Below are 17,904 nucleotides of genomic sequence, written 5' to 3' on the forward strand. Positions count from 1 at the left end.
AAAGTGTACAATATAAATCAGTCCTGAAATTACAAACACACACAAATACAAAGATCAAGATATTCAATTATTCAAACCAGAAAACCTACACACACACTCATTACAACAATACTTTGTTACCCACCACTTATGACAATGACATACAATTTTGAGGTCAACCAATAACTTTTTCTGCACTAATATGAGTAGCATATGAAAAAACAAAACCAATAACTAATACAATATGCCAATAATAACCTTAAGATCATTACTAAACCACAATAACATTAGTACCTTTTTATAAAACAATACATCTTTGTGAAAGAAATAATAAATATCCTTTGGTGTAATTGTTATAAGATATAAACTACAACAACAAAAACACATCTAGCATTTTCTATAACATGAGCAAAGATCAAGTTCGTCATGTTGAAACAGACTTTATGTTGTGTTTGAAGTGAGTTGCTGCTTGTTTTAGTTTTGGAAGAATGTTTAATAATGTTCACTGATAAGAAACTCGGTCATTAATGACACGTTGTAGTACATGAAGAAAGCAACTCAGAATAGATGCATCAGTTAAATCATTACTCTTATTTTGTTTGCTTCAGTTCCTCTCTGGATTACATGTACTCAGTTTGTATTGGTCTCAGAGTATTTCAGCATATCCATCAAATTTTGTGTAATGTACTCTTCGGCCAAAAATTCTTTAATTGGCTGTTCACTGAGAACAGATGACATTATTTTCCATACTATAAATTCAGTGAGCATTAAGACTCATACAAAAATACGAGTTTTGCATTTAGGATTTCTAGAATGTTATGATAAAAGATTAAGAAACAAAGTATAAAAAAAATATAATCTAATACATATGAACAATATTCCACGGGTACATTTTCTTCATGTACGATTTACAACAGAACTTGAAAGCACTATTTCATTACACTTGTACAAAATACACCTCTAATTTGACAGAATAAACCAAAAAATAAACAAGTTCCTGATTTGTTCTCACAATTCTAGCGGCAGTTCCTAAATTCCAGATTCATAATGCAAGAGGGTCAGACTATGGGTAAACATTTCATTTCTCCCATTTTCAGATTGCTGTAAGTTATAATGCTTAATATTTTGTACCACTTATCCTCTCTTTAAGCCCAAAGTATAGCTAATGTTAACATTTTCCTTATCTGAAAACACATTTCTTATAGGCACGTTTTTGCACATAGTAGCTATTCCTTGCACATCTGCTTTTGAGATTCTTTAAATGTCACTAACTTTCAGTTATCTCCCACCTAAGACACAAGTTACTGGCATATTACATAATAGGTGGTATCCTGCACTATCATAACATGGAAACCCCTTCCCTACTTCCCATGACACTGGGTGACTAGAAAAATAGTGAAGGCAAAGATCTCCTGTGCTCCAATCCATCATCAGTGTGGAAAAATTCACATTGGAGAGACACTATAAAATGTCCTGACCTAATCATATTTATCCACCATAAAGGTATTTTAATGGAGAGGGTGCAAAGAGTTACTTGAAAACTTACTTTAAAAGCTGATAAGCACAAACAAAGTGGGTGGGCAGACACCTTTCTGAGTGCTGTCTTTCTCCATGATAGTAAAATCCCAAATGGACAATGGAATATATATATGTAGACACAAAAAACACTATTGTGATGTTAAATAAAATGCCATTCTTGAGAGAGACAAAAGTAAAAGATCTCACCGCTAAGCAGCTTAAATCTCAGGAAGAAATGAGCAGTGACGAATTAAAACCAAGAAAGAACTGTAAAACAAAGTATAGAAGGCATTCAGTGCCTTATGTTCATATTTGTGATGACCACTAGCAAGAAAGAAATAGGTTTTTAAGACACAGACAGAATAAGGAGTAAGTGGCCAAACGGCTGGGATAAAAGTGCAGAGAACCATAACAACATTCTAACAAGACAAAAGAAATGGGAGAAGAAAGCGATGAATTATAAAGAACATGGCAGGGAAAGATAGAACTATAGCAAAATAACAAAAGTGAAATGTTAATCAACGAAGCCTCCTAATAGCCTGTGATATTAGAAACTGACAATCATTGATTGAAGAAGAAAATAAGAGATTGAAAAGTGGTCAAAAGTAGAACAACCAGATGGTAAATAGTAGTGAATGGATCAACTGAGAAGAACAATTACTGCCTTTGTCAGAGAGACTAGAAGGGCCATATGAGCAAGATAATAAAAGAGCTATTCAGTCAGAGAAACCTTGGTAATGAAGAAGGGACCAGGTAACTCCCATGTGTGGTAACAAAAACACGCAATTCTTAGGTGAAAGAGAGAGGTGTACGAGGTAAAAGTAACTGATATAAAGAAGAGGAAATTAAAACTGAATCAGCATTAAAAGTGCTACCAACAGGGCTCAATAAGAAGAGTCATAAATCAATGCTAATAAGATTAGTTATTCTCGTTTAGTGTTGGTCTTCATATGTAAACTTTTTATTTACACATGCCAAGCATCTTTGCTCTCCTGTTGTTATATGTGGGATAATACATAGAGAAGATTACTCAAATAGAAAAAAAGATCAGGCCAATCCTGTATGAGAGAATTCATAGCCATAATTGTTAAATGAGTGACTGGGAACTAGAGGAGTGGTGAAGGGATCAATCATTGGTGAGCCCAAATGGGAACAAAACCACTGAAATATCTGAAGATGGAATAACCACTTCTTTGGAAGAACTGTTTCCAGGTGAGTAAGTAAATCTACTATCAAATTCATAGCTCTTGGGAAGTAAAAGACTGTGAAGCAACCTGATGCAAATTGGCCCAAAACAGAAATATACTGTGCAAAAGCAAAGGTCCCTGAAGTGAATTTCACTCTAATGATGTGTATAGGAAACAGTTACAGAATTGTTGGAGTGAATAATAACCAAGCAATTCACAAGACCAGATAGGAAATAGTAACAAGTCCAATGTATGGCCAAGAGTTTCTAAATATTGATATGGAAGGTATGCTGCACAGGAGGTAAAACTCCTACAGATGTGGAATTATCCAAACACATGCATGATGTCATAGAAGATGTGTCAAGGAAAATCTGGATGTGGCCACCAGGATGACAACTGTAGTATTGGCATGATCCAGCCACCAACATAAGTTTTTAGGAAGTTAAGGTGGCAGCAGCATCAAAACAAGACAGAGGATTGCAAGAAATTTTCTGTTGGTCAACCAAAGTCCATCAAACAATCTGGTCTGGAGGGACAGAACATTCCACAGGTGCATAAATACTTAAAAAAAAGGAAAAAGATAGAACCTCTCAAGCAATAAGTATAGGAGAATAAAGATGAGATGCAATGCAAACAAACTGGGGGAGGCTGAGCCTGATTGCACTGAGAACTGAAAAGCCACCATAGAAGATCAAGTACTGAGTTTTAATCATATGTATGTAAAAATGGCTCGTTTGGGTTGAGAAAACTTTGTGAACCTGACGATGACTGAAGAAGGTTGAAACGTTGTTCGCTCCTCTACGTAAAAAATTTTTTCAACCCAAAAAATCCTATACTTACATATATATTTTTCTCTACAAGTGGGTTTTCTAGACATCACTGAGTTTGAATCGGGAATGATATGGAACACTTGACCAGTCAACCTAGACAAGATATTTCTTGGAGAAGTTATGTGGCCAAGAAAGAAGCCTTTTGAAAAAGAGGGGAGGAGAAGCTAGTCATCCATGTAAAAATGAAGATGAAGACCAAGACTGAACACGTAAATTAAAATGATGCTGAAAGGGAGAGCTGAAAACTGATACACCTGATCCTGGTGAACAAAACAAAAAAATAACATGAAGAAGGGGCAATAGGAGTGAAAGACATCACCCCTGGTTATCTGTAGATTGGAGGAAAAGAGCTAACTGTGAAGAAGACACCCATCCATCTTGAATTAAGCAATCACTAGAGAGGAAATGTTGATGATGTGATGCCAGTCCCCATTCTGTTTTTGCTAAAGAAAAAAAAAAAAAAGAGACAAGAATAAAAACCCTGGGGAGAGGCAAATTACTCTCTCAGCAGCTGTCAGGTCCAAAAACTCCAATGACACAGCCTTGAGATGTGTAAAATATTCAGTCAGAAGAAGAAAGGAAACAGTGAACAAAAGAGAAAGGGAAGTGAAAAGAAAGACTATGTTTAAGAACTTGAACTACCATATGCACACAAAATAGCTACTGTGCGTAGAGAAACAAAAAAGTGAAATTTTACAATATTTCTTTACTTTAATCACTTTTGTGAATTAGATTATTATCTAACTTTTAGAGAAGTTAGAATATTATCATCTTACCACTGCAATTACATTTAAAAGTCAGAAATAAATTTACATATAAAAGTACATCTCAGTCCCAAACAAGCAAGCATTTTAAAATAATTAACTAATATGCTGTACAGTAAATAAATAAAATTTTCAGATTATCAGTAAATGTTACAAGGTTTTGGTAAAAAAAAATTATAAAGTTTTAAAACTAAGTATTAAGGTATATTAATTAAAGATTTTCTTCTAATTTTTTTCTTTCAGAATGCTGAATAGGCAACATGTAATTTTCATTTTAAGATGAAAAATACTTTTATGCATGAGAAAAAAAAATGCATAAAATGCAAACAAGCAAGAGTTTGTTACTCTTCCTTGTAGATTGGAAAGTGATGGAAGATAACCACTTAAACACATGATGTTTTCTTAACATGTCTGGTTAAGAAACAGACCATAGAAAGTCAAAAGTTTAATATATCTAATTATGTATTATATTATGTTGTTTTCAGTATAGAGTTCTCTGCATTTCATCTTCTGTTTAAGCATTCCTCTTTCAGTGGTCATATTGACAAGTTTAAAGGCTCTTATGACATAGTTAGAAAGCAAGATAAATTATGATAGTTAAAGGACATCACTTGTTGTGTTCATATTTTAATTATTTTTCTTAGGTGCATTTCATGTGATATCTTTATAACCTCCAGATAATTATCAAATGTTTCTTTAAGAAACAAACTTTCTATGTTATTTCTTTATGTTATTTTCACAATCAAATCAGAATCTTTGCACATGTTTAATAGATTTGACTGATCTCATAACCATCATAAAAAATGAGATTAGTATGTATAAATTATTCTTTTTTCTTTATACAGTAACTACAACTTATAACTCAAAAATAAATATTTAATCTAAATAGCTTATATGTCATAACATTACAAATTTGTGTATTTAATATTTTTATTGACCTTTCAGCCACTGCTGGCTGAGATACAAGTTACAGTAACATCGCACATGTGCACTCACGTCACCGTATCCAAGAATATAATTCTGACCTTTAGTATTTACAAAGTTACCTGTCTTGAATATGTTTCACAGACTACTATTTTGTAAGATACAATCACATGTCAGTTATAATGCATTGTGCGTGTGTGTACATGTGAATATGTGCACACGTGTATTACTGTTTAAAAACAAGATTTTAAATTTATTTTACTTAAAACATAGAATAGTAAATGAAGAAGCCAAAAGAATTATCTCTTCTAGTTACAACCTTTGTATTCAGTGCTGCATTTAACATACCACATGATACTCAAAAATAAGTTTAAATACTTAATTTTAAATTAAGAAATGTTATGATGTATGATATGAAAATTTTAATTATCATCTACAGTGTGATACCAAACTTAAATAACATAAATTCAAATAATCTTAGTTGAATAAAATTTTGAATGTGAGTCAACAAACATGATGACAAGGTCTTTGACCTGTAATCAGCTATAATAGGGTTAAGTCTCTTGCTACAAGTTGTTTAAATAATACACGTCACAACTTTTTAAGAGTTACATTCACTAAACAGATCAGAGTATGTATATCATAACTTTTTAGAGTTACATTCAAAATTTAATTTATCATCATTACAAATGAATAAATTTGGCATCAAAATGTAGTATAAATCAAATTTTAATCTAATAATCTTATAAGAAATTATTTCAAAAAATTCTCAATCTCTCCTGATATAAAATTGTGAAATTTGTTCTCTTGGGCTTCCATCTTCTCTAATAAGCATGGAATTCAACTCAAATTACTCATTATAATATGGATATTATAAACACAATATATAATTTTTATAGACTTTAATCATATCTGTTTATTGAGCTATAAACTAGAAAACCAGATCTACCTGTCACACCCTCTCTTTTAGAAATTGTCATTAATTCTCTCTGAAGATTTACACGTAACATTTATGACAAATAGAAAGTCAAAAGTTTAATATATCTAATTATGTATTATATTATGTTGTTTTCAGTATAGAGTTCTCTGCATTTCATTTTCTGTTTAAGCATTCCTCTTTCAGTGGTCATATTGACAAGTTTAAAGACTCTTATGCCATAGTTAGAAATATAAATTATGATAGTTAAAGGACATCACTTGTTGTGTGCATATTTTAATTATTTTTCTTAGGTGCATTTTTTAATCAAGTAAATAAAAATTATTTATTGTACCAGTGCCACTTGTATAAAGAAGTTGGCTTTAAAATTCATTGGCAATTAACAGCAAAAGACAAGAGGTCAGAGGTGACATATTTCTTTTTTTTTAATGTTTATTCTTTATTATTAAAAAAGTAAATAAAATATAAAAATAAGAAACTTGTTATGCTGGATAAGGTTAGATTAAACAAGATAATGAAAAACAAAAAAGCAATTCTTCACAAAATATGCTTGTGAACAAGTTGTGCTCTACACCATTCAATAAGACAATGCAAGTTGCAAGTTTGCCAAAGGATTTTCAAGTTATGCGATAGGAAGATTAGTTAGGCATGGACGAAAGAGTAAAAAATGCAATATTATTCAGTATAAACAGATGTATATTATTTCAAGCTTTAAGTTACTTAAGATAAAGGACTGCAGTATCTAGTTATGATTTCCAATTAATCTAGAAAAAATGGGGTAATTTAAATTTATTCTATCTTTTTTTATGTTGGGTATAAGGTTAGTTAGATTGACCAAATGCATACAGAATTGGGATGGAGAAAATAAGAAAGAAAATACAAAGTTTTCCTAAAAAGGTTTGATATATAGTTAAGAGGTTTTAGAGATTACGCAAATGAAATTTGACAATTTTCAGATGAATAAAAATACTTTTAATCTTAAAATGAAAACACTTTGCACTTGTAGCATTTAACACTCTGACTTCATATGTTCACAGAATTCTTTTAACAAAAGTACTCAATTTTGAAAAATCTGTTTTATATGAATAAAAGACTTCATAATTTTACTGAAAGCTTGCCAAATTTTACCAAGATAACACAAAACATATTAAAAGTTATAGTATGAAATCTCTGGTGGTTACTTTAAGTTTAAAGGCCACACACATAGACCAAGGCCATAGAAAGAGGATTAACCTCCAGATTTGTGCATACAATTACCTCAGATTAGACAAGATTGAGGTAGCACCATAAAAAAAAGAAATTGATCTAAAAGATAGTTTGCCTAAAAGCTGACCAGAAGATGCTTTCAGTAAAAAGTGGTATTAAACTCACCAGGTATATATCTGAAGTTCATTGGCTGGTACATTTCCTCTAGAATAGTCACTCAAAGGATGGTGTCTGCCCGTGTTGATAAAAACTCTCAAAAGAAGAGGGCATGTCTAAGAAAATTAATATATAAATATAAACACCTAATAAACTGGTTATATGTATAAAAATAATTAACTCCTGTGCTAAACATTGTTTTTAAAACTGGTTATATGTTTATAAATAATTAACTCTTGTGCTAAACATTGTCTTTACTTTACATGAAAAGGGTTGGAGTTATGCAAAAAATGCCTAATTAACAATGTACACTAAGCATGTGTGTATATAAAATATAATTAATTGTATATGTTCAGTAGTTCCTAAGCATAAGTTGGTTTGTTGATTTGGTGTTTTATGGCACAAAGCAGCTAGGCTGTTTGCACCAAACACCCAGTAAAAATTTAAAATTAAATAAAAAGTAAAATTCATAAGAGGAAATTAAGGTAAAACAATACAGTTAAAAAAAACACAAATAGCATGAAACCAATGTTTACATCTAGTCTACAATGTTGAGAAAAAACTAAAGTAATACAAGGTGTAAAGGACTTTCTGTAGCATAATTGTAATTATGCTAACTCGCCAGGAAGACAAACAGGTAAGTACAAAAACACCATCAGTCACCTGAAGTTGGCCTTTCCAGTTCTGGTTCCAAGTTATTTGATATTATGGCCATTTTCAAAAAGTAATAAAAGTTTTAAAAGACTTGTAGCAAAATTTTAATAATAAATAACTCACCAGGATGACTAACAGGTAGTTCAAACAGCAGCATTAGTCACCTGAAGTTGGCCTTTCCAGTCCTGGTTTCGAGTTATTTGATGATACAGTCATTTTCTAATTTGAAATTGAACTAGATGGACTGTGATTCTTAAAAGGGAATCACATAAACAAAAGATCTAATGTATAAATTAAAAAAAAAAACAACTTAAATGGCATTAAAAAGATTAATGGCCTTTAAAAAACCAAAAACATTTCCAAGGTGGACAGTGTAATCATCACCAATAACACTGTCTAACATTATGGACAAACATTGGGACAGAACATGTTTAAAATAGTGCCGTCATTGACAGTCATAATAATGGCAAGAAAGTAATATGTGGCTTACTGTGACCTGAGTTTTACACAGATTACACATTGGTGCATCAGTTCCAGATAAAAGAAAATGATGAATTAAAAAACTGTGACCAATGCATAGTCTAGTTAGAACCACTTCCTCTTTCCGATCCTTATGGAAGCAAGATGGCCAAAGTCTAATATAAAGTTTTATTTGGAAAAGCTTGTTTTTACATTGCTCACTCCAAGTCAAATGTCAGCTGGCATGGAGCCAAGATTTGAATACAGGACCATAGTCCATGTATGGAACAGGCACAGTAGTGATAGTGCCAGAGCAGATAGATTTAGCTGTCTAAATGGGCCAGTCGGTTTTGAATATTAGCGAGAACAGGGTGTGAACTAACATGAAGAGATTCCAAGGCCAGTAGAGAATTAAGTGATTCAGTATAAATAGTGCAGTTTGAGTACTCCTTAGTTTTATGTGATCCAGGGCAAGAGAAATGGCATACAGTTCAGCAGTGAGCACAGAAGCTGTAGAGGTGATTCTGCACACAACCACTGAATCACAACAAACCATGGCAGAGCCCACACGATCATCTGATTTCGAACCATCTGTATAAATAGGAATGTAAGGATGGTTCGAAAGATGTTCAGCAAATAACAGACAGTATTTCCAATCAGAAGTGTCTGCTTTTCTTGGATGAGTTAAAGATAGGTCACATTTGGAGACTGTAAGAAGCCATGGTGAGATGGGCTGGCTAGTGGATACAACAATGTTATCAAAGGACAGACCCAATTTATCCAGTGCCTGGAACAAAGGCCAAAATGGAACAATGGCAGATTATCTGTTCTGAACAAGTATGGCCCACTGAAGCAGAAAAATACAACCCCAGATGGGATGCTTTGGTAAGGAATGAAGTTTTGAAGCATATAGTAAAGACAGTTGCAAATGGCAGAGGTGCAAATGAGGTTCATGAGACTTTATGTATAAGCTCTCAACTGGGGAACTATGGAAAGCCCCAGTGCAGAGCTTAAGTCCTTTATGATGAATGAGGTCCAGCATCTCTAAGGCTGAGGTTCTGGCAGAGCCATAGACCAGTGATCGATAGTTGAGTTTCGATCGAATGAGAGCACGATATATCTTTAGCACAGAACATCGATCCACTCCCCAAGTGGTGGAAGAGACGACACTGAGGAAGTTCAATGCTCTTGTGCATCTTATCTGTAGCTGCTTGATGTGTGGTATAAAGGTTGGCTTATGGTCAAAGATAAGCCACAAGAACTTTATCTCAGGGACCACAGACAGCACAACTTCACCAATACAAAGTTCAGGATCAGGTGAATACCCCGTTGGTGGCAAAAGTGCATGCAAACAGTTTTAGAGAGAGAGAAGTTAAAGCCGTTTGCCATGGCCCACTTCAGTAAATGATTGAGGGCAGTCTGTAGTCGCTCAATATATGTCATGTTTGACAACTGACACGAGATGTGAAAGTCGTCGACATTGAGCCCATTTTCAACAGTGAGAGGGAGTTGTTCAGTGATGGTATTAATCTTTATACTGAAAAGTGTGACACTCAAAACACAGCCCTGAGGGCCTCCACATTCCTGTATTAAGGAATGGGAAAGAGTCAAACAGACATGAACTTGGAATCTCCTGTCCATTTAAAAATTTTGAATAAAAATGGGCAAATGGCAATGTAACCCACATATACGGAGGTCTTGCAAAATGGTATACCTCCATGTTGTATCATAAGCCTTCTCAATGTCAAGAAATATTGATACGAGATGTCATTTGAGAAAGGCTTCTCTGATTGATGTTTCAAGTCAAATCAGATGATCCACAGTGGAATACTGTCTTTGGAACCCACACTGGGTGGATGAAAGGAGGTTGAGTGATTCAAGGAACCAAAGAAGACAAGCATTAACCATCCTCTCAAAGGTCTTACAGAGACTGCTTGTCAAAGGAATGGGATGATAGTTTGAAGGAATCTTGGTATCCTTCCCAGGCTTGGAAAAAGGTAGGACAATAACCTGGCATGAGGCATCAGGAAAACATTCTTCTGCCAGATCCAGTTAAAAACAAACAAAAGGATAGCAAGAGATAGATGGTGCAGCATTTCATAGTGTACATCATAAAGTCCAACCAATGAAAGGCCAGTTTGAGTTCCACCAGTGTAAAGAGAAGATTACAGTCACAGAGATAATCAGCTTGAAGGGAAAGAGGTGATTGCTCTGCCTGCATCTTGCTGGCTAAGAATGTGAAGAAAGAAGCAGAAGTGCTAGAGACCCGGCAAAAGCTTTCACCTAGAGTATCGGCAATGCTCCGGGTGTCAGCTACTTCATGGCCATCAGAGAGCAAGATCGAGAGGGGGACTAAAGTATATTGCCCACTGACCTTTAGAATTCTGTCCCTTATGACCTTGCAACTGGTGGTAGAAAATATACTGGTTGTGAACTTAATCCAAGATTCCTTCTGGCCTTGACATCTTACTCACTGAGCATGTGCATAGGCCTGCTGAAAAGCTATGCAGTTTGAGAGTGTGGGATACCTACTAAAAGTATCCCAGACCCGTTTTTGAGCCTTCTGTGCCATATGGAAGGCATGATTCCACAAGGGATGAGGATATCGTGGGAAACATGTTGAGATTTTAGGAATATATTGAGCAGCTGCTTGTATAATACAGTCAATTACTGCTGCCACACAGTCATCTATTGATGGCATACAGATGATAACAGGACCAATTTCTGTGAGAGTAGTGAAAGAGGACCAGTTTGCATGATTCAGCTTTCACTGGGACATGAGAATTGGGTGGCATTGATCACAGCCAGTCTCTCTCAAAATTATAGAAAAATGATCACTGCCTTGTGGATTATAATCAATCCTCCATGAAAAATAGGAGAATAGTGAAGGGGAGCAAACTGAGAGATCAATAGCAATAAAGGACTGACTAGATGCATGAAAATAAGTATAAGAACCAGTACTGAAAAGAAAAAGGTTGTGATCAGAGAGCATACGCTCTACAGAGCGACCCCTCCTATCAATATCAGCACTTCCCCAGAAGGGATGAAAACCATTAAAGTCCCCCAGGACTAGAAAGTGAAATGGCAACTGTTCAATGAGAGCATGAAGGTCTGACTGATCGTATGTCTATCCAGGCAACAGTTAGAGAGAACAAACATTGATGGCATGACCCTAAAAACACAGATGGCTGCAGCCTCCAAGGGTGTGTCGAATGGCCAAGACAGGGTGGGCACATGTTGATCAACCAACAGTGCCACCCCTTCATGCATTCATCCAACAAACAGCCTGTCATTTCTGTGCAAAGAAAACTGCTGAAAGGTGACTGTATCAGCAGGTTTAAAAATATTTCCTGAGTCAATTAAGCAGGTACTTGCTGTTGGAAGAGGATTCCAGTGAATGAGGACATGAACGAATGATCGTTTTGCATCTTGAGGTGGAAGAAGAAGATGTATCTGAGGAAATGCCTGTACCAAGAACTGAAGGAAGTGGATCTTGGGATTTGTTGGAATGTATGTAAGGGACAGAGATGGGTAGTGAAGTTGATTCATCAACTTTTTCAACAATGGAGGTCAAAAGACTTTTCATTTGCTTTGAGAATGATTCTTTTGGAGGCACAGAGAGATTCGTCTGCACTCCAACTGTAGTAGTGGAATGAAGTGCAGCAGCATATGTCCAAGGTAAAATGGAGGACAGTAACTTTTGATCCTCAGGGTAAGTAATATTTTAAATCATCTTCAAATGCCACCTCTTTTTCTTCCAACTACTCAGAGTAAGAACAAAAGTAGGATGGGTGAGAGCCATTGCAATTAATGCAATGAAGGTCTGCTTCACACTCATAGACATTGTGATCCTAGCCACTGCAATGAGCACATATCAAGGAACTACGACATGATATTTTCTAGTGACTGAACACTGATACTGGAAACATCTGGGAGGGTTTGGAATGTATGGCTATATCCTGCAATTAAGATATCCTGCCTTGATGGTGGAAGGTGGATGTAAATTTCAGAATGAGGACATTGGTTGGCATCATAATTCTATCTTTACAAGTGGATAGATGCCTCACTGCAGAAACTCCTTGAGTGGAGAAACCAGCAAGAATCTTTGACTCAAGGATGTTCTTCAAATCCTTTTTGACAATAACACCTCATGATGAATTCAAAGTAGCATGAGGTATAACCTCAATAGGTATATCCCCAACTGCCTCTGAATGCATGAGGAGTTCACTGTGTTGAGATGTGGATGTTTCCACCAATATATCACCAGATTGAAGCTTTTTTACTGACTCTGGAGAGCCAGCAAGTCCCTCTAGTCCCTTCTGAATGAAAAAGAGAGATATTTGCAATAAAGGTGTATCTGAAAGAGAAAGTAGTATCAGAAAATGATGTACAGGTGCTACATTTGTTGAAGATTGTTGCTCAGAATCTTCTAGATGTGGGCATTTACCTATGGACTGTTCTTTCACTATTTTATTTAAGTTTTTATTTGGGGATCCATAAGAAAAAAAGGAAATTTTGGTGCCTACTGACCCCACCCATCATAGAGCCCTATGAGGGGTTGCACTACAATGTCAAGCAAGGACACTGCAGCAAGGCCAGGGTTTCATGAGCACTATACCGAAACACCAGCATCAGATACAATGTCCACCATACCTGTTGAGAACATCCAACACAACACTGGTACTTGGTTGACCCTAGCCCAAGTGGACCAGCCAATTGACCCAAGGAAGGGTCACCCCAAGACCACCCATCTACAGGAATTTAAGGTTAAAGTGGTGTGTTAGGGTTGAATCCCTAAACCACCAGGATCCTCTCCTTCCCTTCATAGGTTGCCATGCACAGCAAACACATGGGTGGATGTTTAGATACCAGAGGGGGTAAACTGAAAGAACAGAACCTTCCTTGGGAGGTCCCTTTACCACGTACAGGAATCCACACTGAGGGGCCTAAGCATAAGCTTACCTCATGCTAAGTCATAAATGCTACATCATTCAAGCAGATATACATAACACAAAAACATTATATAGGAATGAAAAAGAATGTCTAAATAAACTAGACAAAAATTCAGATTTATGACGTACTCCTGTGAAGAGAGACATGATCTCATACAATAATCCATTTAACCATTTCTTTTTGAGAAATGACTTAACTATTTGAAATACTCATCTCTCCAGAGAACATATTAGCTAGACTTTGCACTGAAAATATGGATGGACAAGTGTACATCATTAAATTATAAAGATAGAATCTTTTCTGAGACTATTTCATCAGAAATTTGAAATATATGGAGTATGCCTCCCACTAGACAGGTGGAGGAAGAAAACAAAGCATCTGAAGCAGGGGATGCTCTTCACCCAACACAAGTGCTTGTTCAGAAAGATTACATCACAAGAACTTCTTGTCTTTTAGTTTTGTACCATAAAGATGAATAAAATGTGAAAGCTGCTCAAATGTTCTATATATCTCAAGAGGTAATATAAGTATAACTTTTGCAATATGTTAAGTCATACAATATGTGAGAAATACTTGCAACAATATGCAGATTCAAAGATGAACCATCTTAGCCCTGCATTCTGAAAATAAATCAAAACCCATTCAACTAGTCACAACCACTGAGAATGGGTTTTGTTACTACAGTTGCTAGTGGCTCAGTCTTCCATGTTCTTCTTTCCAAACAGGAGGTGCATCAACTTGGTCTCATACTAATGGAATATGACCAAAATCAAGGGGACCTTTCTACAGTGGCAATGGGAGAGAAAGGTTCTCCTGCTCCACAATAAAAGATTGTAAAGGTTGAATTTGTATAAGGGAGAACACTGGAGGGGTGCATGGTTCACAGTCATGATTTTCCTGTAGTCAAAAGATATTTCCAATTGGCACTTACCTCACCTAACAAAAGTAGCTATTCTTGTTCAGTGCTATTCTCTATATGCAACTACTTTTTCTTAACATTCCACAAGCCTTGAGCATTCACATACACAAGCAGAGGATCAAACACGAGAAACTATACCACTTCTGTACAAGGTATATACTATGCCCAGTGTGAGAAAATGTGATGTAGAAATGAGCAAAACAAAAAGGAAGAGCACATCTGAAATGAAAAGAACAATGGTTGGAAAGGGTTCTGAGCCACCCAATATCTGAATCTCAACCCCATATATGACAGTAATGTGAGTGAGAGTAAAAAGGATGTGCCCCAAGGTACAGAGTGGCTAGGGCATGACAAGCCATACAAATAACTCAATTGCATCCATAACCCAGCCACTGGGAATCCATATCCATGCAGAGATGGTATGGTGATCATACTACTTGTAAAATAACTACAATTAAAAAACCAGTAACTTGGAACTTACATTCATGTTTGGGTAGGAAATATTATTATACTTCTGGCAGTGAACTAAAATCCAAAACTCAGCCACCAGGAACCTACACTTATGTGGAGGAAAGAGAATCACACCATAACTATCTTAAGTTCAGCAAACTGGATGGAAATGTAATACCCACCAATCTGTGAACAGAACATATGATAGCAGAGTGATAATGTGCAACTAATATGAAAACCCAACATCTGGATGATTGGAACAATTGATGCTCCTGTATTTAAAATATCCCACTCAAAACCAATCAGACAGGAATCATCTGCAGTAACATCCACGTTATAAGTCCAATTGAGCAAGGGAACAGACACACCTGCAATATATGTGTGAGGAGTTATACTGATTAGTCCAGCTTTGAATTTAAAATTCAGCTAATATAAACTAACAACCATGTGGGGGGTAGGATGAGGGATCCCAATCCAAGGGGTGAGCTACAATTTGGATAGCTCACTCAAAAGAAATAACATGCCCTCAAATAGAGCTGTTCAGATACAGAGCATCAGATTAAAGGATATCTCTTTATCTAAGCAAGCAGAACACCACTTCCCCACTCTTAACTTAATGGATTCATTACTGTTTGTATCACATTCAAGAGGATGCCTTCATGGTCCATCACTCCTGCAGCAGTAAGGACTCCTGTACTCCAATGGAATAAAAATGATGAGAGAAAATGTGATGGAGAGTTTGGAGGAAAGTCAACACTACAGGCAGTGCAACAGAAGACCACAAAAATCCTATTTTGTAAGGCACACCACTCCTGATTTATTAAATCTAAGGAATGGTAGGGATGTGAAGCTATCCCTCTCTGCTATACCCAAGAAGTCCAAGTTAGTACAGTCCAAAACAGGCATACAAATGAAGCAAATACATTATGAAGAAATCCTATGAGCAATCTTGTAGAACACCCCATCTCACAATGTGTGTCAAATGGCCGTGTAAATTATAATTAAATCATTATGGCCTTAGAATCTGGGTTTGATTAGTTTAAGTGTACCTGGCAGGTACCACTCACCATGGAGTGGAATCCAAAATGGAAAAAAAAAGTCCAAGTCTCACTGAAGAATGAATGATGGTGACAGGTGGAAGATAGTTCTTCAACAACAAAGAAACACCTATCCAAAGAAGATAACAGAAGATAAATATATGAAAGCGCTTGATGGACAAAGAACATGAATAAATAATGCAATGTCCCAAGAGACAGATGAGCAACCAAAAAAAATGTGAACATAGGAAAAGAGATACCTCATGTGATGCTAAAGTCACAGGGGTAACACCCTCCAAAGGTATGAACTGGGGAAGGAAAAAGAGCTGCCCTTAAGTTCCTGTTAGAAGCAGAAAGAAAACAACCTTAGTATAAGACAGTGTCCCATCCCAGAAGATCTGAAAAGCAAAGAAGTCACTTACGTGGGGAAAGAGCCAAAAATGGCAACTATATATGCAAAAACGGCTCGTTTGGGTTGAGAAAATATTTTACGTAGAAGAGCGAACAACCTGACGATGACCGAAGAAGGTCGAAACGTTGTTCGCTCTTCTACGTAAAATATTTTCTCAACCCAAACGAGCCGTTTTTGCATATATATTTCTCTACAAGTGGGTTTTCTCGACATCACTGACTAAAAATGGCAACTGTTCCAACAAGGAGGTAAGAAGAAGCAAGGTATCCCATAAAACACTCCAAGAAACAGGTAAAATGCCTTGGGGGGGGGGAAGAGATGTATTTTAGTCAATATCAGTAGGAGAGAGAATCAGGGAAGACAAAGGCTGGGGAAATTCGGTTAAGGAGAAATGGATAAGGTAACAGATTCTGTCCCCCATACAAGCAATAGAGATTTTTGTTTGTTTTGAATTTCGCACAAAGCTACTCGAGGACTATCTGCATTAGCCATCCCTAATTTAGCAGTGTAAGACTAGAGGGAAAGCAGCTAGTCATCACCATCCACTGCCAACTATTGAGCTACTCTTTTACCAACAATGGGATTGACCTTCACATTACAACACCTCCACGGCTGAGAGCTGAGAGAGTGAACATGTTTGGTGCGACTGGGAATCGAACCCACAACTCTCACATTATGAGTCGAACACCTTAACCTACCTGGCCATGCCAGGCCTCAATAGAGGTTTAAAGTACAGAGAAACAAGAAAACAAAAAAACAATCTGATTGATTGTAAGCTAAGGAAAATGAATCATAGCCCTTGGTGGATAAGGCATGCCATCACCATTTCTAAAAAAAGAGCTGAAAAGGCCCAGCATAAACCAAAATGTCTGAAAAAGGAGGGAAGAAGAAGAAAACATCATCATCAGTGAAATGTGTAGAAAAATGTCTAAGGTAGGCCTTGCAGACAGTGCAGTAGAGGCCTGGGAAGGCCAGTTCATATTCAGGTGGAGAAAGACAGTCAAAACACATGTTGTTCCAAATGACTTCAGCAATTTGAGAAAGAAGGCAAGCCATACTGGAAGAAAGTTGGGCAGATCCAAAACTCAGAGGTCCTTACAAACGAAATTAATTGCAAGTATGATATATAATTAAATACAAAAATGGAAAAGATCTTATATTTTAAAATTAAGTATGTGTATATCAATAATAAAAAATTCAGTACATGGTATTTGTTGAAGAAACAAGATATTTAACCTAATATATGATTTACCAGTAGCATGAATGAAATGTAAGCCTAAAATTATGAAGAAATATTAAGCCTAATCTAACACTGTACTAAAAAGGATGTAACTAAATGTTAATCAAAAAACATGAAGTAGATATCTAACTAAAGTATATTATTGAAACCAAATAGCTACAAATAATAATAATATTCAAAAATCTGTTGCAGTATAATGGCTTATTTGTCCAAAGTCAGCAAACTGCATGTCAAACACGTGGGCCTCTGAACTCGAGGCTTGGTGGTCAACTCATATAA

The 17,904-nt window shown here is 35.9% G+C and overlaps 1 protein-coding gene across 1 annotated transcript in view; it reads right to left on the reverse strand.

The window, feature by feature from the left end:
• The window catches only part of LOC143223512 (17S U2 SnRNP complex component HTATSF1-like), an 80,376-nt gene that overhangs the window by 14,809 nt on the left and 47,663 nt on the right, over window positions 1-17,904 (reverse strand). The window contains 1 exon segment of the mRNA XM_076451589.1: window positions 7,511-7,617. Coding sequence (XP_076307704.1) covers window positions 7,511-7,617 — 107 coding nt within the window.

The sequence above is a fragment of the Tachypleus tridentatus genome, chromosome 8 (genome assembly GCF_004210375.1).
Source record: "Tachypleus tridentatus isolate NWPU-2018 chromosome 8, ASM421037v1, whole genome shotgun sequence".
NCBI classification, from domain to species: Eukaryota; Metazoa; Arthropoda; class Merostomata; order Xiphosura; family Limulidae; genus Tachypleus; species Tachypleus tridentatus.